This window comes from Cnephaeus nilssonii (genome assembly GCF_951640355.1).
Source record: "Cnephaeus nilssonii genome assembly, chromosome: 19".
Taxonomy (NCBI): Eukaryota; Metazoa; Chordata; class Mammalia; order Chiroptera; family Vespertilionidae; genus Cnephaeus; species Cnephaeus nilssonii.
Window position 1 is genome coordinate 3,105,470 of NC_137090.1, and position 22,729 is coordinate 3,128,198.

Sequence of the window (22,729 nt, forward strand, 5' to 3'; positions counted from 1 at the left end):
GGAGGGAGACTGGGGCTCAAGTGACCTCAAACCCCGCAATCCACAGAGGAAGCAAGTGCCAGGCGAGGGAAGGCCTTGGGGCAGGACGAGAAGCCATGGCTGGGCTCCTGCCTGGTTCGAGGGGAGGAGCCGTGTCGGGGCGAGACCTAGGAAGGCTGAAGTCGGGCCCTGCCCAGCGGCCCGGTCAGCGCCGTCCGGCGGACTAACGTGGGGCACCACTGCCAGCCACGTCTGCCGTTTCCAACTTTCCAAACATTGAAAAGTGAAACAGGTGAAACCAATTTTTAAAAAGACATCTCAGAAGGCGGGGGAGGGTGGGTGGGTGGGAGGTAACCCACCAAGGACCTTGTATGCACATATGGGTGCCCATGGGCACAGACAGTGGGGGGGTGAGGGCCTGGGGCGGGAGTGGGAGGTGGGGGGAGGGGTGGGCTGGAGGGGGTGAATGGGGGGAAAGGGGACATATGTAATACTTTCAACAACAAAGATTTATTAAATAAATATACTCTTCATGTAACTCTCTATCCAAAACATGTTTTTGATATGCAATCGATATAAAACCTTGAGGTATGTCACATCCTCTTTTCACACGAAGTCTGAAATCCGGAGTGAAGCTATGGCCCGCGCCCTCCACTCGCACTGGTGGCATTTCACGTGCTCAGGAGCCACACAGGCTGGCGGCGGCTGCGTGTGCCCCTCACTGTTTAAACCCTGTGCCCTTCCCCTTGTCCCTGGGGGCCAGGCCACCTGAGTAGGAGCCTCCCTCGGAGAGCGGGGCGCTCAGACCCGCGGCGCCTGCCCGTTCGCTGCGCTGCCGGGAGCTGGGCTCGGTTTGCTTGGGCATTAGCCAGGCCCGCCGGGAATCCAGCTCGTTTCTCTCGCGGGGAATCAGCCCCGGTCCCCGGCGTGCGAGGCCCGTGGCACTTACGCCCAGGAGGGCTTCTGCAGACAGGAGGCCGAGATCGACGTTCCCCATCTCCCCTGTCTGCCTCCCCACCCGCCTCCAGGCCGCAGCCTCTCCCCTGCCCAGCTCCGAGGGGCCTCCCCTGGCCGCTCCCACTCCCGGGGCTGGAGAGTGGACATCATCCCCCCCGCCCCCACCTCAGTGACCACCGCCTCCGAGGGGGGGCCGGCGCCCTCGGGAGGGGGCGGACAGGGGGCTGACGCGGCCTCCCCAGTCCGGCTCTCCCGGGCGGGCGCCGCCTAACCTCACAGATAAGGACGTGTGCTGACTGGTGTGGGGTGAGAGGCCGTGGTTAGGCTGCTCCTGGGCCCTGCAATCACGTAATGTAAGCAGATGGGCCCCCCTGAGGGCGGCTGACTGCAGGCGCTGCTGGTGGTTGGAAGGAGATGGTCACCCAGGAACAAGGGGGTGGGGGGGGGGGCGCCCTGGGCCGAGGCATCTCCCCCACCAAGTGGTGGGGGCAGAACGCGGACACCACTCACTTCCCTGCTGCTCCTGTCCTGCGCAGGCCCCTGCTGTCCCCACCTCCGCCCCCACCCCGGCCACGTCAGCCCCTCCCCCCCAGGGCGGGTGACTCCGTGTCCCCTCCCCAGGGCCACATTCGGCGGCTAGTCCACGAGGTGCAGCCCAAGGCCTCGGGCCTGCTCTGTCCCCCTGGGGCACGTGGCCAGTGTCAGGCCTGGCCCGGTCTCTCCAGCCTGCTGGGCCCCTGCTCTCTTCTCCATGTTCCCCGCCCTCCGCGAGGCCCGCCCGGACGTCCCAGCGCCAAGCCAGGGTGGCCGCCCTCGACCCCTCCTTCCACCAAAACGGCAGAAGGGACGCCTGGAGCTGGGCCAGTGCCATGAGCGCCTGGAAACGGGGGCCCACTCCCTTCGTGAAGACGCGGGGGCCACCGCCGAAGAAGGCAGCGCCCGAGATGACCTTCCTGGCCCTCAACGGGAGGAAAGGCCCATAGCTGGCACCGCCGTCGGCCACTCCATCCGACCCCCAAAGCCACAGGGCGGCTCCCGGGGACGGGGTCGGGAGAGGCAGTGGGTTCTGGGGCTCCTTCAGCAGCACCTGGGGCTGACACAGGGGTGCTTGGGGGAGGGCCCAGGGGAGTCCTTGTCCCTCTGGAGCTGGTCTGGGACCCTCTGAGGCCCCCAGTCTGCCCATGCAGAGGTCTGTCTGTCTGTCTGTCTGTCCGGAGTCCTGTCCCTCCTGCGCCCAGCTGTTTCCCCCGCTGGGCGTGACCTGCTGGCTGCCTCCGGGCTGTGGGTGTGACGAGTCCAGACCTTCTCTGGCAGTTGGGCGGCTCGGCGCCCCGCCCTCTGGCTCTGCCCTTTCCTTTCCTCCCAAACTGGTTGTGCCGGAGCAGGCGTGAGTGTGGGCGCGGGTGGGTGCGTGCGCAGCCAGGCCTCACCTGGGAGAGGGGCCTCCCAGAAACTCCTTTCCTCCCAGCGCCCGCCGCCCCACCTCGCAGAGCCCAGCCAGCCGCCAGGAGGACACACGCCGCCGCCGCCGCCCGCCCAGCCTGAGCCAGCAGCACCTGCCCCACCACCATGTTCAAGGGGCTGAGCAAAGGCGCCCAGGGGAAGGGGTCCCCCAAGGGCTCCCCGGCCAAGGGCTCCCCCAACAAGCACAACCGGTGAGTGGAGCGGGGATGGGCCGGTGGGTGGTGCCGGACCCAGGCGCCCAGCCACCTGGAGGTGCAGCCGGAGCCAGGACCAGCCCGGTGCTGGCATTCGGTGTCCCGAGGCCAAAGGGCCTGGGGAGGGCTCCCTTCCTGTCTGAGGTTGAGCTCCAGCCCTGGCAAGCGGCTCGGGATGGCCTGGGGCTCCTCGCATTCTCGGGGAGGGGGGACGGGGTGGGAGGAGGGGCTGGGGGCCAGGAGTTGAGGCTGCTCAGCTACATGGGCCTGAGCAGCTGCCTTCCCTGCTGGGAGGCCGGGAGGCTGGGAGGCTGGGAGGCTGGAGGCTGGAGGCTGGGAGGTGGGAGGCTGGGAGGTGGGAGCGCCCAGCTCCAGTTCATGGCTCTGCCCTCAAGGCTCTGCTTGGGCTGGGACGACCCTTGGGACCTGGGCACAGGATGGGCAGAGGCCTGAGGCCAGAGCAGCCGGGAGCCGGGGGTGGGGTGCAGCGTTCCCCATGAGGCTCTCCTTTGGGGCGATTCCTGGACTGCGTGTGGAGGGGATGCTGTGGGAAGGGGGAAGGGCCCTGCCCTCCTCAGAGCCCCGCGTGGCTCACCGCTCTCTGCAGGGCCCAGCCAGGCGCCCGGAGCCCGGGTGCAGACAGACTTGCTGGCGTGCTTCCTGCTCGGCCAGCAGCCCCCTGCGGGGGGGGGGGCGGGGGGGCAGCTACCTGGGGTCCTGGGCGTGCAAACAGAATGGAGACGGAAATCCTATTATCCCGATAGAGATCAGGGCCGAGGGCAGCACGGAGCCTGGGCTGCCGGGTGGACGGGAAAGACGGCACCGAAGCCTCTCATTGGGGTGACCTGTCCTCCCTGGGGCTCTGAGCCCTGCCCAGGTGGAGGCGCCCCTCCTGGCCGGGGAGGCCGGGCCTGAGGACAGGGTGCCCAGGGCTCAGGGCCCCTCTCCCCCGCCCCCAGCAGCCTCCGGGGCAGTGCTCCCTGGCCTCTGGCTGCAGCCCCCTCAGCCCCTCTGTGCAGTCCTTGTTCAGCGTGTGCTGTGCACCCCACTGTGTGCCGACACCCCGCCACAGAGCTGGCCGGCCCTGCCTTCACGCACTTCATCCTCGTGGCCTGGGACCCAGCACTGCCCGGGCCGGGCCGACGACGCGCAGGCTCTGCACCGGCACTCCACACAATCCGTTCTCTAACACAGCACAGCCAGGCAGATTCTGTGAAAGCCCCGCTTTACGAGTGCGGAGCCTCAGGCACAGAGAGGTTAAGTAACTTGCCCAAGGCCGCACAGCGGAAGGAGGAGAAGGATCAAACGCAGTCTGGCCAGGGTCCTTTCAGACTGGTCTTCGCTGCACCGCCCCTCTGCCCGGGGGCTTGTCCTTTGACCCCTGGTCAAAGCCCAGCTCTGTGAAGGTCTCCCTTCCCAAGACTGCGACCTTACAGCGTGCCGTGCTCCTGAGGCTGGACGCTCTTCCTTTTATTAGTTCTGCTTGACCCTCAGCCCCAGAGAGTGAGCTCAAGCATACAGCAGGTGCTCTAGAGGGGCTGGAGGATGAGTGCACACAGATGGCGCCCCATAGAGGCTGCTGGATGAGTGTATGCAGATGGCGCCCCATAGAGGCTGGTGGATGAGTGTATGTAGATGGCGCCCATAGAGGCTGGTGGATGAGTGTATGCAGATGGCGCCCATAGAGGCTGGTGGATGAGTGTATGCAGATGGCGCCCATAGAGGCTGGTGGATGAGTGCACGCAGGTGGCGCCCCATAGAGGCTGCTGGATGAGTGTATGCAGATGGTGCCCATAGAGGCTAATGGATGAGTGTATGCAGATGGCGCCCATAGAGGCTAGTGGATGAGTGTATGTAGATGGTGCCGCATAGAAGCTGGTGGATGAGTGTATGCAGATGGTGCCCCATAGAGGCTAGTGGATGAGTGTATGTAGATGGTGCCGCATAGAAGCTGGTGGATGAGTGTATGCAGATGGTGCCCCATAGAGGCTGCTGGATGAGTGCATGGAAAAGACTCTGGAGAACCGGGTTCAAGCTCATAGTCTGCTCTTGACTGTGTGACCTGGAACAAGTCAGGTCCCAATTTGGGCTCTGAACCCCCAAATCTTGAAAATGTTGGGGCGCGCTGGAAATCTCTTGGCCCCCACCAGGCCCCAGTGCTGTGTGGCTCCTCTGGATGGAGCCTGGACACAGGCAAAGCCTGGGGCACGGGGGAGAGACAGGGCTGGGGTGGGAGGAAGTTGGGGTGGGGACATGCTGCTGCTCCCCAGCCCCAGCCCGCCCAACTGCCCCTCCCCAAGGCCCAGCCGACCTGTCTCAGGCGTTAGCGGCTGAGCTGGTGATTCACTCCCTGGGCTGCCGGCCCGCCCGCCAGGCAGGGAGCTGGGCGGGGTGGGAACGCACTGCTAGGATGGTGATACCTGGACCCGCACCTTCTGATCCCTAACTGGGGGCAGCTCTCCCCACCCGCCAGTTCCTCAGCCTTCCCCACAACACCAGAGCGCCCAGGTCCCGGACTCTTCCCTCCGGGGCTGCGAGCCTGGCTGCAGGGCGGGGCGGGGCCAGGGAAGCAGGGGACCCCACCCCGGTGGGTACGCTCTGCCCAAGGGAACAGGGGACCTTCTCCAGCTTGCTGTCTCTGTCCCACCACCCATAGAGCTGCCACGCAGGAGCTGGCCCTGCTCATCTCCCGCATGCAGGCCAACGCCGACCAGGTGGAGAGGGACATCTTGGAGACCCAGAAGAGGCTGCAGCAGGTGAGGCCTGGGGGGCGGATGGCAGGGCGTGGGGCAGGGCAGGGCCTCGCACGCCCTGGGTGTCCACTGGTCTTGGCGAAGGTGAGACAGGCGACCTTTGTTCTTCACTGGCCACTCCCAGAACGCGGTGGGAAAGCGGGCTCAGCCCCTCTCAGTGGGGGGCGCGAGGAATCGGGGGCCCAGGCCTCCACTGTGTCCTTGAGCTCGCCCCACGGAAGCCCGAGCCTGTCCCTCTGCCAGTGTGGGCTCCTCAGGGTGGGGCTCAGGGGCAGCGACGGGCAGCGAGGATGCCACCCCCCGCCCCCCGCCCGCAGGACCGGCTGCACAGTGAGCAGAGCCAGGCCCTGCAGCACCGGCAGGAGGCCGGCCGCAGCCTGAAGGAGGCCGAGGTTTTGCTGAAGGACCTCTTCCTGGACGTGGACAAGGCCCGGCGGCTGAAGCACCCACAGGCCGAGGAGATCGAGAACGAGTGAGTGGAGGGGCTGGGGCTCAAGGATGGAGGCGGCGGGGATCCTGGGGAGCCCCTGGCCCAGCCCTGACCTGCTGTGTCTCCGTGGCAGCATCAAGCAGCTGCACGAGCGGGTGACCCAGGAGTGTGCCGAGTACCGCGCCCTGTACGAGAAGATGGTGCTGCCGCCCAGCGTGGGGCCCAGGGTGGACTGGGCGCGGGTGCTGGAGCAGAAACAGGTCAGGGGTCATCCCCAATGTTGGCGACGCCTCAAGGAGCTGGAAGGCACACCCAGCAGTAATCAGAGCAGTGCAGAGTGTCGTCAGGGGCCCCACAGTGTGCTTGGACCCGGAGGTGGTTAGGGGTCTGGGAAGGGAGAGAGCAAGGAGACAGTGCAGTCAGGGCAGACTTCCTGCAAGAGGAGGCTCAGAGGCCTCAGAGAGGTGGAAAGGCGTGGCTGGGTTGGGGTGAAGTGGTGAGGAGAGGACATGCCAGAAAGAAGAATCAGAGGCTCCTGCCCGAGGACCCTGGGCGTGAGAGGAAGTGGGGTTTCCTGGGCAGGCAGGCAGGACCAGATCACAGGCTCCCTCAACCCTCACCCTGAGTGAGGAATTGTGCTTTGGTGCCACCACAGAAGGGGTGCCGTGATGACAGTGACGGGACAGAGGGGGGCCATGGGCAGAGCAGGGCCTGCTCAGGCTTCCGGAGCGCGGCTGGAGGTGTGCAGGCAGGAGGCGCTGAGACGGGGCCCGGAGGAGGCAGGGCAGAGCCGGGGACTTCTCAGAGGCTGAGACCCAAACCCTGGGGACCAGTGGGGTTCGGGGACCGCAGTTGGGGATGCCAAGGCCTCAGCCAGGGCCACTGGAGAAAGGCATGCCCCCGAGGGTGAGCCGCCAGCTGTTCACCCCGCATATCCTCCTGGCTCGGCCACCGTCTGCAGCGCCACCTGCTGGTGGGGTGCGGGAGGGCAGGCCGGGCGGAGCTGAGTGGCCGGTTCCTCCGCAGAAGCAGGTGCGCGAGGGTCCCTACGGGCCGGGCATGGCGGAGCTGGAGCAGCAGGTCGCCGAGCACAACATCCTGCAGAAGGAGATCGACGCCTACGGGCAGCAGCTGCGGGACCTCGTGGGGCCGGTGGGTGAGCCTCCGCACGCGCACCCCGCCCCGGCCCCCTTCCCCCGTCAGAGCCCGGGCTGGCCCGCTGGCCTCCGGGGTGCGGGAAGGAGAAGGGGGCCTCCCCCGTCGGCCCGGGCAGGGGGGTGATCTCCCCTCCACCCGCCTCTCACGGGCCCGCATTTTCTCCCCCTCGGCTGAGGCAGGATGCGAACTCCATCCGGAACCAGTACCGGGACCTACTGGTGAGCAGGAGGAAGGCCGGCTGGTGGGCTGGAGCGGGCGAGCCTGGCTGCCTGCACCTTTGAGGGGCCGCTGTTTCTGGGTGCAGCCTGATGGGACCCCGTCTCTGTCCGAGCACAGAAGGTGGCCGCGTGGCGCGGGCAGAGCCTGGGCAGCCTGTACACGCACCTGCAGGGCTGCACGCGCCAGCTGAGCGCCCTGGCCCAGCAGCAGCACCGCATCCTGCAGCAGGACTGGAGCGACCTCATGGCGGACCCCGCGGGCGTGCGGCGGGAGTACGAGGTCAGCGGGGGGAGGGAAGAGAGGGGTGGGGGGGGGGACAAGGGCGTCCTCAGGCTCACTGCCCCCCCCCCCGCACTCCCCCCAGCACTTCAAGCAGCACGAGCTGCTGAGCCAGGAGCAGTGCGTGAACCAGCTGGAGGACGACGGGGAGCGCATGGTGGAGCTCGGGCACCCGGCCGTGGGGCCCATCCAGGTGCCCAGGCCCAGAGCCCCTCAATCCAGGGCTCCCCGGGAAGCTGGGAGACGGGGGCGGGGGGCGTGGAGACATGGCCCAGGTTGAGGGCAGCGGGCAGGGCCAGCGGGGTGGGCGGTGGGCGTGGAGCGACCAGGGTCCGAGGGCTCCGTGTGCTGTCCCAGGTCCACCAGGAGGCCCTGAAGATGGAGTGGCAGAACTTCCTGAACCTGTGCATCTGCCAGGAGCGCCAGCTGCAGCACGTGGAGGACTACCGCCGGGTGAGCGGGGCGGCCGGGCCCGGCGGGAGCACAGAGGAGACAGGACCCTGGCACTGGGGGAGGCGGGCGCCTCAGGACAAGGGCAGGCGCCTGTGGCCGGGCCTCAGAGGGAAGGTGCTGTCACACCCACACTCTCCACAGGGAGCACCCCAGGGACTGGGAGGTGGGTCTCACGAGTGAAAAAAGGTGTTGCTCTTTTTATGTCTAAACCACAGACATAGGGACATACAACGTATCTATGGTGTTAAAAGTTCATGGAGCCCTAACCGGTCTGGCTCAGTGGATAGAGCGTCGGCCTGCGGACTGAAGGGTCCCAGGTTCGATTCCGGTCAAGGGCATGTACCTTGGTTGCAGGCACATCCCCAGTAGGGGGTGTGCAGGAGGCAGCTGATCGATGTTTCTCTCTCATCGATGTTTCTAGCTCTCTATCCCTCTCCCTTCCTCTTTGTAAAAAAATCAATAAAAAAAATATATATTTTTAAAAAGTTCATGGAGATGATGGGGAAATTAAGAAAAAAAATGTCCTTAGAAAAGACAACAATAAAAAGTGTTGAGAAACACTGACTATACAACGGGAACTGTTTTGGTAATTTTCACCCCAAATTCGAGAGAGACAAAGCCAAGGCGCTTCCCCCCTTTTTCTTTTTCTGTGTAAACCACATACCATGTCGCCCCCATCGACAAGAACTCATCAGTATCACCCGCTGGGGGGGTTTCTTTTTAAAAATATGTTTTTATTGATTTCAGAGAGGAAGGAAGAGGGAGAGAGGGAAACATCAATGATGAGAATCATTGATTGGCTGCCTCCTGCACGCCCCCCACTGGGGATCGAGCCTGCAACCCGGGCATGTGCCCTGAACGGGAATCGAACCCGGGACCCTTCAGTCCGCAGGCCGATGCTCTATCCACTGAGCCAGACTGGCCAGGGCTGGGGTGTTTCTTTAAAGCTCATCCCCAGGCCCTGGCCGGGCGCAGCTCAGCTGGTTAGCGCCTCGTCCCGATGCACCGAGCTTGTGGGCTGGGTCCCCGGTCTGGGCACATGCAGGAGTCCACCCATGGCTGCCTCAGTAAGTGGAACACAAATCCATGTTTCTTCAAGTCAATTAAAAAAAAAATCACCAAAAAAAATCATCAAAGTACATCCCCAGCTCCTCCATCCTGAGCACCCATCGTGGGCACCCACCCCGGGGCCCAGCCCAGGTCCCAGCCGGCACCCCCGGGCTGGAGGGGCGGAGGCGGCGGAGTCCCCTGTGCAGGAATTCCGGCCAAGGCCAGGCTTGGGGAGGAGAGGAGGCTCAGTGAACCACGGGGCCGTGGGCAGAGCCCTCGGTTAAAAGGCCCCGCGGCCCGGGAGAAGGGCGGGCGGGGGGACCGCGGCGGTTCGGGACGAGCCGGTCGGCACGTGGCTGTTTTTTGGGGTTGGCGGGCAGCGGGTGCCCTGGGCTCTGCTTCACACCCACCGACCTCAGTTCCAGGAAGAGGCCGACTCCGTCAGCCAGACCCTGGCAAAGCTCAGCTCCAGCCTGGACACCCAGTACAGCCCTGCCCCTGGGGGGGCCCCAGGCGCCCCCACAGAGCTGCTGCGTCAGCTGGAGGTGAGACACCCCACCAGCCCCGGCACCCCACTCCCGGGAACACGGCCTGTGTGTCTGGGCCTCACCCCTCCCGGTGCCTATCCTGCCCGAGCCCTGGTCTGGGGGCCGGAGGACGGGGTGCTCTAGTCACCAGCAAACTCTTCCCCTCCCTGGGCCTCAGTTTCCTCACCTGTAACATGACAGGGCCCCCAGGATTGCTGAGCCCTCCCGCTCCCACGCTGAGGCCTGGATGGCTCTGAGCACCCCCCCCACTCTGCCCAGCAGACCCCGGGTCCAGGCCCCAGGGAGGGGCTCCTTTTACTTTGCTGACCTAGAGACCCTCTTCATGAAGGCCAGGTCCCTGGCTCTCTTGGGGGTGGATTTGGGGGGGCTGGCCTGACCCCCACTGCTCGGACACCACAGGCAGAGGAGAAGAAGCTGGCCGTGGCCGAGAAGACCGTTGGGGACCTGCAGCGGCGGAGCCGGGAGGTGGCGCCCCTGCCGCAGCGCAGGAACCCGCCCCAGCAGCCTCTGCAGGTGGACAGCATCTGCGACTGGGACACGGGAGAGGTACCGGCTCAGCCCGCCCCGCCCGCCCCGCCCCCCCCATTCCCACCACCTCCCTGCCCGCGCCCCAGCCCCTGGCCCCCCACCTGCCCCCGTCCCCAGCTCCTACCCCCTCTTAGCCTTGATCCCTTCTCGGCCCGCCCCTGAGCCTAATTGAGCCCCGCCCCCCTGCTCCCAGGTGCAGCTGCTGCGGGGTGAGCGGTACACGCTGATGGACAACACGGACCCGCACACCTGGGTGGTGCAGGGCGCGGGCGGGGAGACCCAGCGTGCCCCGGCCGCCTGCTTCTGCATCCCGGCTCCGGACCCTGCGGCTGTGACCAGGGCCTCCAAGTGGGTCTGCCTGGGGAGACGCAGGGGCAGGGGCAGGGGCAGGGGCAGGGGCAGGGGCGGGCTGCGGGCCCACACTGGCCCTGTGGGGTTTGAGGCCTTTGCCTGGCCTTCGCCTGGCCTGGCGTCTGTGTGGGTTTGGGGGGGATCGAGGGAGGAGGGGCATCCTGCTCTGATCCCCTCCTCCCTCCAGGCTGGCCGAGGAGCTGCAGGCCCTGAAGCAGAAATTGGCCACAGCCCAGAGCCGCCTGAAGGCCAGCGCTACAGAGCCCTCCCGGCCTGGCCCGCAGGGTACTGAGGGCTGGCGGGGCGGGGGTGGGGTGGGGTGGTGGCCCTGGGTTAGGGCGGTCTGCTCTGGGGAGCCCATCTCCTGGTTGGCAAGTCCCTGGGGCAATCCCTCCCTCAGTGAGGCCCCGCCCACCCCCTTCCCGCCTGCCCTACCCCGCACGGGCCCCTGCGGGCACTCAGGGAGGAGCCCCTCGGGCAGATGGGCAGCGGCAAGGTGGGCCCTGGACCCTCACAGCCCCTGTGCCCCCAGCTCCGACTGGCCCGGCCACGGCTGACCCGCAGGCCCAGAAGCTCCTGACGCAGATGACCCGGCTGGACGGGGACCTGAGGCGGATAGAGCAGCAGGTGCTGGCCCGGGCCCGGGCCCCGCTGAGCCCCGCCGCCCCCCTGGAGGACCTGGAGGGCCGCATGCGAAGCCACCAGGTGGGTGAGGCGGCAGCGGGCTAAGAGGTGGCCCTGCCCTGGGGCAGCCGCGGGACCCGGGGTGAGGAAGGGAACGCCCAGCCCAGGAATCACTCAGACTGGGTCCCGCCGGCTCCTCACTGACCCGCTCTGGGCCTGGTTTCCTCAGCCCTGAAGGCGCAATGATAGGCAGCTCCCCGGGTTGTTGGGAGGATGAAGTGTGGGAAGGCCCGGGAAGGTTCTAGAGGGCAGGGCCCGAAGGAACGTCCTGGGAGGTGTCCTGGGCGGGCCCCAGGGCAGTAAGAAAGCCTGGAGCATCTCGGGGTGTCATCTCCTGGGAGGTGGGGTGTGGGGTGGAGGGGGTGTCCCTGGAGAGGGCAGAGTGTGTGGACAAGAGAACTGCTCTGGCCCTCGCTGGTTTGGATAGAGCATCGGCCTGGGGACTGAAGGGTCCCGGGTTCGATTCCCGTCAAGGGCACAAGCCTGAGTTGTGGGCTCGATCCCCAGTAGGGGGCGTGCAGGAGGCAGCCAATCAATGATTCTCTCTCATCATTGATGTTTCTGTCTACCTCTCCCTTCCTCTCTGACATCAATAAAATAGATATATAAAAATAAAAACGAACTGCTTGGAAGTGCTCACAGGGAGGGTCCTGTCCTCGCACCTGGGGGGGGTGGGCGGAGCCCAGGTTGGAGCGGGGAGCAGTGCGGGTTACGGCCTTTCACATACACTGTCTGGGAATTTGGAACCGTGCTGCTCACATGGCCGTGTGACTTGGGACTTGGCTGCACAGTGAACAGTGGGGGGCGGCGGGAGGTGGCACCTGCTCAGCCTGGCAGGAGGGCGGTGAAAGCCACCTGCCCCAGCACAGACCCTGCCCGCCCCCCCCCCAGGGCACAGCCCAGCAGCTGCAGAGCCTGGGAGCGGAGAAGGAGGCGGCGCAGCGGGAGTGCGAGGCCTTCCTGTCGGCGCGGCCGGTGGGCCCCGCGGCCCTGCACCTGCCCGTGGCCCTCAACAACGTCAAGAACAAGTACAGCGACGTGCAGGCTCTCTGCAGCCTCTACGGGGAGAAGTGAGTGCTCGGGGGCGAGGGGCGGGGGTGGGGGGGCAGCAGGGGGTGGCCAACGGGGTGCCTGACCCTCGGCCGCCCCTGCGCAGAGCCCAGGCCGCCCTGGGTCTGGAGCGGCAGATCCAGGACGCGGACAGGGTCATCCGAGGCTTCGAGTCCGCGCTGGCGCAGGAGGCCCCCTTGCCCGCCGGCCCGGGCGCCTTGCAGGAGAGGGTCAGCGAGCTGCAGGTGAGCGGCCACGGCCTGAACACGCTTGGGGGTGAGGTGGCAATCGTGATGGCCCACCGCCTGTGTCCCTCCTCCCCCAGCGCCGGCGAAGGGCGCTGCTGGAGCAGCAGGCCTGTGTGCTGGGGCTGCACCGCGAGCTGAAGGCCACGGAGCACGCGTGCGGCGCGCTCCAGAACAACTTCCACGAGTTCTGCCAAGACCTGCCGCGCCAGCAGCGCCAGGTGCGGGCCCTCACCGACCGCTACCACGCCGTGGGCGACCAGCTGGACCTGCGGTGAGTGGCTGGGCCGGCAGGGCTCCAGGCACGCCCCCACGATGCGCAGCAGCTGCTGCTGATCCTGGGCTGGTGACTTCACCTCTCTGAGGCTCAGTTTCTTCACCTCGAAAATGGGGTAATAGCAGCCCCTACCCCCCACCCCCCGCAGGTGGTGCCTGGCAGACGGTGGGGTCCACCTCTGCAGGCCCAGCTCCAGCACAGGGCCAGAGTCAGGGGACCAGCCTGGTGGTCACTCGGGCCTCCCCCGTGCCCCCCTTCCTGTCCCCGGAGGGCAGCTCTCACCTGCTCCGGCCTCACCCTCCGCAGGGAGAAGACGGTGCAGGACGCGGGCCTCACCTACCAGCAGTTTAAGAACTGCAGGGACAGCCTGAGCTCCTGGCTGGAGCACCTGCCCCCCAACCAGGTGCGGCCCGGCGACGGGCCCAGCCAGATCGCCTACAAGCTGCAGGCGCAGAAGGTGAGGGGCTGGGCTGCAGGGGACCTGGGGGCAGGACAGACCCCTGCCCAGAGCTGGGGCCTCAAGCCACATCCACTTCCCTGGCAGCCTTTCCCACTGGGAGAGCCGCCTGGGGGGGGGGGGGGCTGTGGCCCCCTGGTGGCCGGTGCCCTAAAGACCTAAAGCTCAGACCACAAAGGCCTTGGGCCATCACCACCCCACACCCCCAAAATGCTCCGCTTTGCCCCCAGAAACGGCCAGCCCGTCGCTGTCTGGCCTGAGGGGGGCAGTGGGTTCTACGCTCCTGGCGTCACAACTCCTACCATCTCTTCCTCCTCCCAGTTGCCCCTTCCATGCACTGGCCATGAGCCCGGGGCTGGGGGTACAGCCCGGCGCTGGGGGGACAGCCTGGGGCTGGGGGGACAGCCCGGCCTGGGCAGCTAGGGCGGTGGGCGGTGGTGTCACAGGCCGTGGTGCTGTAAGCGCTTGGTGGGGAAGCCAGTGCCCTGGGAGCCCTCGGCGGGACACGTGCAGGTCCGGGCAAGTGGTCTGGAGGCTGAGGAACAGGCAGGGAGGGGTGAGATGTCCGAGCCGAGGCCGCGGCGGGTCCGGGGAGGGACAGGGCAGTTCCCCGCAGAACCCTCCTGCCCTGCCTCTGGCCTGGAGGCGCCTGAATGGAGGGGAGTCCTGTGCCTGGTGCTACCTGACCCCCGACCCTCACCTCTTCTGAGCAGAGGCTGCTGCGGGAGATCCAGGGCCGGGAGCGGGACAGGGCCGCGGCATCCCGCCTCTCCCAGGACCTGCAGGAGGCGCTCCAGGTGAGTCTTCCTCCTGTTGGCCCCTCGTTATCCAGCCTCCCCTCCCCGGCCAGTCCCCGCCGTCCCCCCCATTCCCTCACTGACCACAGCCTGTGCTCCCTCCTCCCCGCTCAGGACTATGCGCTGCAGGCGGACACCTACCGCTGCTCCCTGGAGCCCACCCAGGCGGGGTCGGCCCCCAAGAGACCCCAAGTGGCTCCCCTGCAGGAGAGCATCCAGGCCCAGGTGAGGCGGGGCCCAGCGGGGACCAGCTCTGTAGCCTCGGGCGGGGGCTGACCCGCCTCTGCCCTCCCTTTGGCCTCCAGGAGAAGCGGCTGACGGAGGCGTACACGGAGGCTGTGGCCGTGCACCAGGAGCAGCTGCGGCAGCTGGAGTTTGCCAGGAGGGTGCTGGAGAAGGTACGGAGGCCCCTCCGTCCCGCTGGCCCAGCGTCTTCCTCTCCCCTCCCCGCCTCCTCAGGCTGGGGTTCCACCTCCCACCGGTCTCCCCCCAGCAGCTCTTCCAGGCTGGGCTCCATCTCAGAGGAAGGTCCTGAGGTGTCATTCGGGGGCTCGCAGCTCAGCCACCGGGCAGCCCCCCAGTGGGAACCGGAGAAAATGCCCCCCGTCCTCAGCCTCAGGTCCCAGCAGTGGGCAAGAGGCCCCCCAGGTCTCCTCTCCATCACTCTTGGTGACTGGCCGAGGGACTTGCCAGCTTTTCCTACCCAGAGGGGTAACCCAGCATCCCCCAGAGGGGTGTGGACCCATTTCTGGGAACCCGGATGGAAGGGGAATGGGGAAAGGTTGGGAGGGAACACGTTTCCATGCAAACTTGGCCCGGACCCTGCCTCGCATCCTGCCGTCCTGGGCTGGACGGGTCCTCTCTAAACCCTGCACCCAAGCACCTCGGGTCTCAGCTCCACCTCCCAGAATCGACTGGGGAGGATGTCTCAGGGAGCAGGAGGGTCTCTGACCCGCCACAGTGCCCCCTTCTTCCCTCTCTGCAGAAGGAGCTGAGCGAGGACATCCGGGTGGCCCACGGTGCGCAGCAGGGCTCTGAGGGCCCAGCCCAAGCGGGCAGGGAGGCAGAGGCCCTGAAGTCGCAGCTGGAGGAGGAGAGGAAACGGGTGGCCCAGGTGCAGCGCGAGCTGCAGGGGCGGAGGGACCAGCTGCTGCAGCTGCGGACCCAGCGGCCCTTGGAGAGGCTGGAGGAGAAGGAAGTGGTGGAGTTTTACCGGGACCCCCAGCTGGAGAGCAGCCTGGCCCGGCTGAAGTCCCAGGTGGAGGACGAGGGCAGGAAGCGGGCCGGCCTGCAGGCGGGCCTGGAGGCGGCGGCCCAGAGGGTCGTCCAGCTGGAGAGCCAGAGGAAGGCCATGCAGCCTCACCTGCTGACCAAGGAGGTGACCCAGATCGAGAAGGACCCAGGTCTGGACAGCCAGGCGGCCCAGCTCAGCGGTGAGATCCAGCACCTGGGGGCCGAGAACGCCGCTGTCTCCGCCCGGCTGGAGCAGCTCAAGGGGGAGCTGCAGGCCCTGGAGCAGCAGGAGGCGCAGGTGACGGAGAAGGTCGTGGTGAAGGAAGTGGTCAAGGTGGAGAAGGACCTGGAGATGGTCAAGGCGGCCCGGGCCCTGAGGCTGCAGATGGAGGAGGACGCCGCGCAGAGGAAGAGGGCGGAGCAGGCCGTGGCCGAGCTGCAGGCGCGCATCGGGGACCTGGAGCGGGCCATCAGCAGCGTGCAGCCCAAGGTGATCGTGAAGGAGGCCAAGAAGGTGGAGCAGGACCCAGGCCTTGTCAAGGAGGCGGCCAGGCTGCGGAGCCTCCTCGAGGGGGAGAGGGGTAAGAACGCGGCGCTGGCCAAGGAGCTGCAGGAGCTGCAGGGCAAGTACCGCGCGGCGGCGAAGCAGAAGCCCAAGGTGGAGCTCCAGGAGCGCGTCCTGGAGATCTTCCAGGTGGACCCGCAGACGGAGCGGGAGATCGCGCGGCTCCGGGCCGAGCTGCAGGAGACGGCCAGCAAGCGGAGCGGCGTGGAGAAGGAGGTGGAGCGGCTGCTGCCCGACCTGGCCGTCCTCCGGGCCCAGAAGCCCCAGGTGGAGTACAAGGAGGTGACGCAGGAGGTGGTCAAGCACGAGAGGAGCCCCGAGGTGCTGCGGGAGGTCGACCGCCTGAAGGCTCAGCTCAACGAGCTGGTCAACGCCAGCGGGCGGGCCCAGGAGCAGCGCATCCGGCTGCAGGGGGAGCGCGATGAGTGGCGGCGGGAGCGGTCCAAGGTGGAGACCAAGACGGTGAGCAAGGAGGTGGTGAGGCACGAGAAGGACCCGGTGCTGGAGAAGGAGGCCGAGCGGCTCCGCCAGGAGGTGCGGGAGGCGGCGCAGAAGCGGCGGGCGGCCGAGGACCTGGTCTACGAGCTGCAGAACAAGTACCTGCTGCTGGAGAGGCGGCGGCCCGAGGAGAAGGTGGTGGTGCAGGAGGTGGTGGTCACCCAGAAGGACCCCAAGCTCCACGAGGACCACAGCCGGCTGAGCCGGAGCCTGGACGAGGAGGTGGGCCGGCGGCGGCAGCTGGAGCGGGAGGTGCAGCAGCTGCGGGCCGGCGTGGAGGAGCAGGAGGGCCGGCTCAGCTTCCGGGAGGACCGCCACAAGAAGCTGGCCGCGGAGAAGGAGCTGCGGCAGCTGAGCCTGCGGATCCAGGAGCTGGAGCAGCGGCCTCCCGCCGTGCAGGAGAAGATCATCATGGAGGAGGTGGTCCAGCTGGAGAAGGACCCGGCTCTGGAGGAGTCCACGGGCGCCCTGCGGCAGGACCTGGACCAGGAGAAGGCCCGCGTGGCCGAGCTGCACCGCGAGTGCAAGAACCTGCAGGTCCAGATCGACGTCCTCCAGAAGACCAAGTCGCAGGAGAAGACCATCTACAAGGAGGTGATCCGGGTGGAGAAGGACCGGGTGCTGGAGGGCGAGCGGGCCCGCGTGTGGGAGATGCTCAGCAGGGAGCGCGCGGGCCGCAAGGGCCGGGAGGAGACGCTGCAGCGCCTCCGGGAGCGGATGGACAGGGCCGAGGCGCTGAGCAGGACCTGGGCCCGGGAGGAGGCCGAGCTCCAGAAGGCCCGGGCCCAGGCGAGCCAGGGGTGCCGGCAGCTGCAGCAGGAGCTGCGGGAGCTGGAGCGGCAGAAGCAGCAGAAAGTGCTGCAGCTGCAGGAGGAGGCGAAGCTGCTCAGCCAGCGGTCGGAGGGCGAGCGGCAGCGGGCCGCCCAGCAGGGCCAGGAGCTTGCGCAGCTCAAGGCGGCCATTCTCCAGGAGAAGGACCAGATCTACACGAAGGAGAGGACCCTCCGGGACCTCCACAGCAGGGTGAGCCGGGAGGAGCTCAACCAGGAGACCCAGACGCGGGAGACCAACCTTTCCACCAAGATCTGCATCTTGGAACCCGAGACGGGCAAGGACCTGTCCCCGTATGAGGCCTACAAGAGGGGCATCATCGACCGCGGCCAGTACCTCCAGCTGCAGGAGCTCGAGTGCGACTGGGAGGAGGTCACGACCTCGGGGCCCTGCGGGGAGGAGTCGGTGCTCCTGGACCGGAAGAGCGGGAAGCACTACTCCATCGAGACCGCCCTGCGGTGCCGGCGCATCTCCAAGGAGGAGTACCACCTGTACAGGGACGGCAGCCTCCCCATCTCCGAGTTTGCCCTGCTCGTGGCCGGGGAGACCAAGCCCGGCCCCTCGCTCTCCATCGGCTCCATCATCTCCAAGTCCCCGCTCACCTCCCCAGGCCACCAGAGCACCGGCTTCTTCTCCCCCGGCTTCTCCCTCGGGCTTGGCGACGACAGCTTCCCCATCGCCGGGGTCTACGACACGACCACCGACAACAAGTGCACCATCAAGACGGCCATGGCCAAGAACATGCTGGACCCCATCACCGGGCAGAAGCTGCTGGAGGCCCAGGCGGCCACGGGGGGCATCGTGGACCTCCTCAGCCGCGAGCGCTACTCCGTGCACAAGGCCATGGAGCGGGGGCTCGTGGAGAACACCTCGACGCAGCGGCTGCTCAACGCCCAGAAGGCCTTCACCGGCATCGAGGACCCGGTCACCAAGAAGAGGCTGTCGGTGGGCGAGGCCGTCCAGAAGGGCTGGATGCCCCGCGAGAGCGTGTTCCCCCACCTGCTGGTGCAGCACCTGACCGGGGGGCTCATCGACCCCAAGAGGACGGGCCGCATCCCCGTCCCGCAGGCCGTGCTGTCCGGCATGATCAGCGAAGAGCTGGCCCAGCTCCTGCAGGACGAGGCCAGCTACGAGAAGGATCTCACCGACCCCATCTCCAAGGAGCGGCTGAGCTACAAGGAGGCCATGGGGCGCTGCCGGAAGGACCCGCTGAGCGGCCTGCTGCTCCTGCCCGCGGCGCTGGAGGGCTACCGCTGCTACCGCTCCGCCTCCCCCTCCGGGCCGAACGCGCTGCGCTGACACGGCCGTCATGGGAGCGTATATGGGGGGCGGGTAGGCCCCAGCGCAGCCTACCCCAGGGGGTGGGCCTTCCCTGTGTGGTCCCTGTTCTGTTCCTCAGGTTCACGGTGTCGGGCTCCCTCCCCTGACTTGGTGCCCAATCCATCCCAGGCCCGGAGATCAGACCTGTTCCTCCCCACCCAGTACTTGCAATAAACCAATCCTCCCGGCGTCTCGTTCACCTTTGGGAGTGCAGAGTGGACCTGTCTGGATGAGTCCTTCCCACGTGGGGGGTGGGCACGCCCACTGGGTCCTAGGACACGGGCCCCCGACTCTGGGAGGGCTGTGCTGGCGGGCCGTGGAAGGAGGTCGCAGACGGGCAAGTCCCTGCTGTGCCCCCAGCAGAGAAACACGGGACACTCAGAGCATCACTTTTATTTCCTGCTCTTCAGTCCAGAAGCAAACAAAAGCACGCACATCCTAGGTGACAACTAAGAACAGCCACACACCCTGGGACCGGGAAAGTGTCCCTTCCCCACACCCTCCTTCCGGTTTAACTTGGGATTCAACTCTTCCCCCAAACATTTTAAATCCCGAAAGACCAGCAGAGGGCACCCTTCCCCGCAGGGTCTGCCTGCAGCCCAGGGCGAGGCGGTGAAGGGCGGCGGAGCGCCTTGCCCATAGCAGCATTGGCGGCACAGGCTTCCTGCTTTCCTTGACCTCTTGCCCCAGTGCCAGGAGACCCAGGGCCTAACATACCCCCTCGCACCCGGAGCTTCTGTGCCCCCGTCTTGAAACGCCACCTTCGAACCCAACAAACAACACAGGAACTCGCTAACTTGTTGGCAGGACGAACCCAAACTCAGCCCTCCGGCGGCTGATGCAAATTCCTTAGAGCTCTGCCCGCTCCCAGACGCGGCCCCTGCTGGGGAAGCCGGTGAGGAGGCGGCGGGCGGCGGGCTTCGGGACCCTCAGCGGCAGAAGCGCTCCAGCACACACTGGTGGGGGGCCCGGGAGGTCTCCGCAGACGAGAAGTACGGATGGGCCAGGGCGCCCCTGGCTGAGATGCGCTGGCTGGGGTCGTACTGCAGGAGTTGCTGTGGAGGGAGGAGGAGGAGGACAGAGACTGGGCCTGGGTGTGCCAGGGTGCGGAGAGGAATTCCCCCCCCCCCCCCCCCGCCCAGCCTGGAGGGCCCCAAGCCCCCAAGGGCTGCCTTCAGACCCAGAACTGCACCAAGCCACCTCCTCCCAGCTCCCGAGCCAGCTCTGGGCACTCCTGGGATGTGGAGACCAAGCCTTAGTGCTGGTCCAGCCCCGCTGAGCCAGCCTCCCCTCTGTGCTGCGGATCCCAGGCCCCAGCCTGCTGTAGCCGAGACACACCTCGCTCTGTGCACCAGCAAGTGGGGGCCAAACCCGCCGGGTGGGGCAGGAACGCCCAGACCCTCTTCCCAGCCAGGCTGGGGAGGACCCGCTGCCTGGGAGCAGGAGCAGCCAGGACAGCGTGCGAAGAGCTGGGTGGGTCTGTGCGGGGCAGCTGGCACCGGGCTGGTGAACACACCCGCTCTGGAAAGTGGGACCGTGGCCGGACGATGGAAACGGCCCCGCCTGCCTCCGGCCCAACACCGATGGAAGGGAAAAGGTGCCTCTGAGCCCTTGTGGGCGGGAACGGGCGGCTCTGCCAAGGCCGCGGGGCAGTCTGGCCTGGCCAGCCCGAGGGATCAGGATGGTGCAGCAGGAGGGGTGAGTGAGGACGTGGCCGGGGCCCAGGCCGCAGGAACAGCCTGGCGTGGGAGTGACCACTGCGGAAGGCACGGTGGGGAATACTGACGCAGGAGGGGTGGCCCCGGCCTGGAAAGGCTCACAGCTCAGATGGGAGAACGACCGAGAACACAGGTAACTTAGGGAAAAGGGCCAGGTCACTGCCAAAGCCCCACAAAGCTGACTAGAAGAGACGGTTTAAAAGGAACGGCGAACATTGGACCTTTCGTGGGTGAAAAGTGTCTCCAGGTGGAACAATCAATACGCACAGGGCCAGGGCCGGCCAGGGTGGGCAGGGGTCAGGAAGGAGGCCAGCCGGGACTCGGGAGGAGCCAGGGTTACCCGAGACGCCGGCGCACAGAAGGGACATTGTGGGGGGGAGCAGCAGCTGCAGCAGGAGGCCTCTCTTGCCCTCCCGCCACCCGCCCTGTACCCACCTGGAGCAGGTCCTTGCCCTCTGGGTCCAGATTGGGCACAACATCCTCCAGCCCCTTCCTGGCCCACTTGGGGAAGCTGCCCTTATAGTCGGGCAGCTGGGTGACTCCGGGCCACGTGGCTTCGCTGGGTGTCCCCAGGGTCCGAAAGATGCGAAAGAGCTGGTCGATCTCAGAGTCTCCAGGAAACAGAGCTTTGCAGGTCACCTGAAGCGGGGAGGGGAGAGGTGTGGGGTCCACCCCTTATCACTCGGAGCCCAATGCCAGATAAGAGGCCAGACCAGCTGTGCTAAGGCCCTGGCCTTTCTGGGGTCAGGCCCCATTCCCTCGCCCAGTGGTCGGCAAACTCATGAGTCAACAGAGCCAAATATCAACAGCACAATGATCGAAATTTCTTTTGAGAGCCAAATTTTTTAAACTTAAACTTCTTCTAACGCCACTTCTTCTAAATAGACTCGCCCAGGTAGTGGTATTTTGTGGAAGAGCCACACTCAAGGGGCCAAAGAGCCGCATGTGGCTTGTGAGCCTGTTTGCCGACCACGGCCCTAGCCAGTCCCTTAATCCACCTCCAACAGCGCCCCCCCCCCCACTTCCGCAGGCCCCTCCTGTGGCCACGGCTGCCCTCTCTCTACCATCTCTGCAAAGATACACCCAACGCTCCAGATGTCCACGGCTGTCGAATAGAACTTGCTGCCCAAGAGGATCTCGGGGGCGCGATACCAGAGCGTCACCACCTGCGGGGACAAGGCAGTGGGGTCAGGGTAGCTGAGGGCACCGGGGACTTCCCTTCAGCTGCCCTTCTCTCCCCACGGCCCCACGGGACCTCGTGGGTGTAGGTGCGCAGGGGCACCCCGAAGGCCCGCGCCAGCCCGAAGTCCGCCAGCTTGATGGCGCCCAGCTCGTTGATGAGCAGATTCTGGGGCTTCAGGTCCCGGTGGATGACCCGATGGGAGTGACAGAAGTTCACCCCCTGCAGCAGCTGGAAGAGGTAACTCTGCAACAGGGAGGCGAGAGGAGCTGGCTGAGCGGACGCGGGGCTGGCTGAGCAGGGGGCTCCCGGGTCTCCCCCAGCTACCTTGACTAAGTGCAGGGGGAGCTCGGCCACCGGGGTGGCGTCCATGAACTTCTTCAGGTCCTGGCTGAGGAACTCAAACACCAGGTACAGCTTCTTCTCGCTGTGCACCACGTCCAGCAGCCTGGGGGATGGGGGGGGCCTAGTCAGGACGCGGCTCCCTGGAGGGTGGGACAGGCCCAGCCTCCCCGCCTCCTGCCCCCCTCACCTGACGATGTTGGGGTGCTTAAGCTCTTTGAGCAGGGAGATCTCCCGGATGGCGGTGCTTGGGACGCCCTCGGTCTCCCTGCGGGAAAGGAGGGCCCAGCTGGAGGCAGGGAGCCCACACGGGGGCTCCTGCCCTGGGGGTCGCCGTGCTCCTTCTTCCGGAAGGATGGCGCCCCTCGGCGGCGGGGCCTGTGCTCCTAGGGTGCACTTGTCGCCACGGGCCGGGCAGAGCCTGGGGGTGAGGCCCAGGGAGGCTGGCCTGCGGCCGCCCCAGGTCACCGGCAGCACCGGGAGAGGTGGTGCGGACCCTGAGGTGAGAGACGGGCGGGAGCGGCCCGGGGGTCCCCGGGTCCCCGGCGCCAGCACTCACAGGTCCAGCCTGATCTTCTTGAGGGCCACGAGCTGCCCCGTGTCCTTGTTCCTGGCCTTGTACACCACCCCGTAGGTGCCCTCGCCGATCTTCTCCACCTTCTGGAACACGTCCATAGCCGCCGCTGCCGGGACAAGGGCCCGCTGTGCGCTGGGCCTCGCGGGGGGCCCCGCTCCCCGCCCCGGGCCCACAGGCCGCCCGGGCTCCGGCCCAGGTCCGCCCCCCCCCCCCCGGAACCGGATTTGAAGCGGGGCAGCCCCTCGCCCAGCCCAGGCGCCCCCCAGGAAGATGTCCCCCAGGAAGGCGCCCGGCTACGGGGCGCGGCAGGGCCCAAACCTCCCGCCTCAGCCCGGCCCCGGGCTCGCAGCGGCCAGCGGGGGGCGGGGGGGGAATGGAGGGAGGAGAGGGCAGCTCGGGGCAGGGTCAGGGGTCCGAGGGTTCCTGGGGCAGCAGCCCCGCCCTAGGCCGCGCCGCCGGGGCAAAGGCCCGGACCTCGTTTGCGGTCGCTCGGCCTCCGCCGAGGGCAGAACCTCGGCCCCTGCGTCCGGGGCCCCCACCTGGGCCGGAGCCCCAGCCCCGCCCCGCCCCCCCCCCGCGCCCCCTCCCGGCG

General features: G+C 67.0%; 2 protein-coding genes across 2 annotated transcripts; one reads left to right on the forward strand and one right to left on the reverse strand.

The window, feature by feature from the left end:
* Nucleotides 1-2,262: 2,262 nt before the first annotated feature.
* Nucleotides 2,263-18,580, forward strand: EVPL (envoplakin). The gene is made up of 22 exons (XM_079796818.1): nucleotides 2,263-2,591; nucleotides 5,251-5,350; nucleotides 5,665-5,819; nucleotides 5,911-6,037; nucleotides 6,804-6,929; nucleotides 7,115-7,153; nucleotides 7,272-7,433; nucleotides 7,519-7,626; nucleotides 7,791-7,886; nucleotides 9,356-9,481; nucleotides 9,884-10,030; nucleotides 10,206-10,360; nucleotides 10,551-10,648; nucleotides 10,896-11,068; nucleotides 11,939-12,117; nucleotides 12,204-12,342; nucleotides 12,423-12,616; nucleotides 12,926-13,076; nucleotides 13,790-13,873; nucleotides 13,988-14,098; nucleotides 14,179-14,271; nucleotides 14,859-18,580. Exons 1-22 carry the CDS (start codon nucleotides 2,506-2,508, stop codon nucleotides 18,297-18,299), a joined length of 6,090 nt encoding a protein of 2,029 aa, XP_079652944.1. The 5' UTR covers nucleotides 2,263-2,505; the 3' UTR covers nucleotides 18,300-18,580.
* Nucleotides 18,581-18,697: 117 nt separating this feature from the next.
* On the reverse strand, nucleotides 18,698-22,345 carry CDK3 (cyclin dependent kinase 3). The gene is made up of 7 exons (XM_079796821.1): nucleotides 22,120-22,345; nucleotides 21,751-21,828; nucleotides 21,546-21,666; nucleotides 21,294-21,464; nucleotides 21,103-21,204; nucleotides 20,474-20,677; nucleotides 18,698-19,375 (listed from the first exon to the last, which is right to left on the reverse strand). Exons 1-7 carry the CDS (start codon nucleotides 22,233-22,235, stop codon nucleotides 19,250-19,252), a joined length of 918 nt encoding a protein of 305 aa, XP_079652947.1. The 5' UTR covers nucleotides 22,236-22,345; the 3' UTR covers nucleotides 18,698-19,249.
* Nucleotides 22,346-22,729: the final 384 nt, after the last annotated feature.

Excerpts from the sequence above, each read along its gene's own strand:
- EVPL (XM_079796818.1), top strand. The coding sequence starts at position 2,506 with ATGTTCAAGGGGCTGAGCAAAGGCGCCCAGGGGAAGGGGTCCCCCAAG. Across the intron at positions 7,627-7,790 it reads CGGCCGTGGGGCCCATCCAG|GTCCACCAGGAGGCCCTGAA; the intron begins GTGCCCAGGCCC and ends GTGCTGTCCCAG. Across the intron at positions 14,099-14,178 it reads AGGAGAGCATCCAGGCCCAG|GAGAAGCGGCTGACGGAGGC; the intron begins GTGAGGCGGGGC and ends TTTGGCCTCCAG.
- CDK3 (XM_079796821.1), bottom strand. The coding sequence starts at position 22,235 with ATGGACGTGTTCCAGAAGGTGGAGAAGATCGGCGAGGGCACCTACGGG. Across the intron at positions 21,667-21,750 it reads AAGCACCCCAACATCGTCAG|GCTGCTGGACGTGGTGCACA; the intron begins GTGAGGGGGGCA and ends CCCATCCCCCAG. Across the intron at positions 19,376-20,473 it reads AGGGCAAGGACCTGCTCCAG|CAACTCCTGCAGTACGACCC; the intron begins GTGGGTACAGGG and ends CTCCCTCCACAG.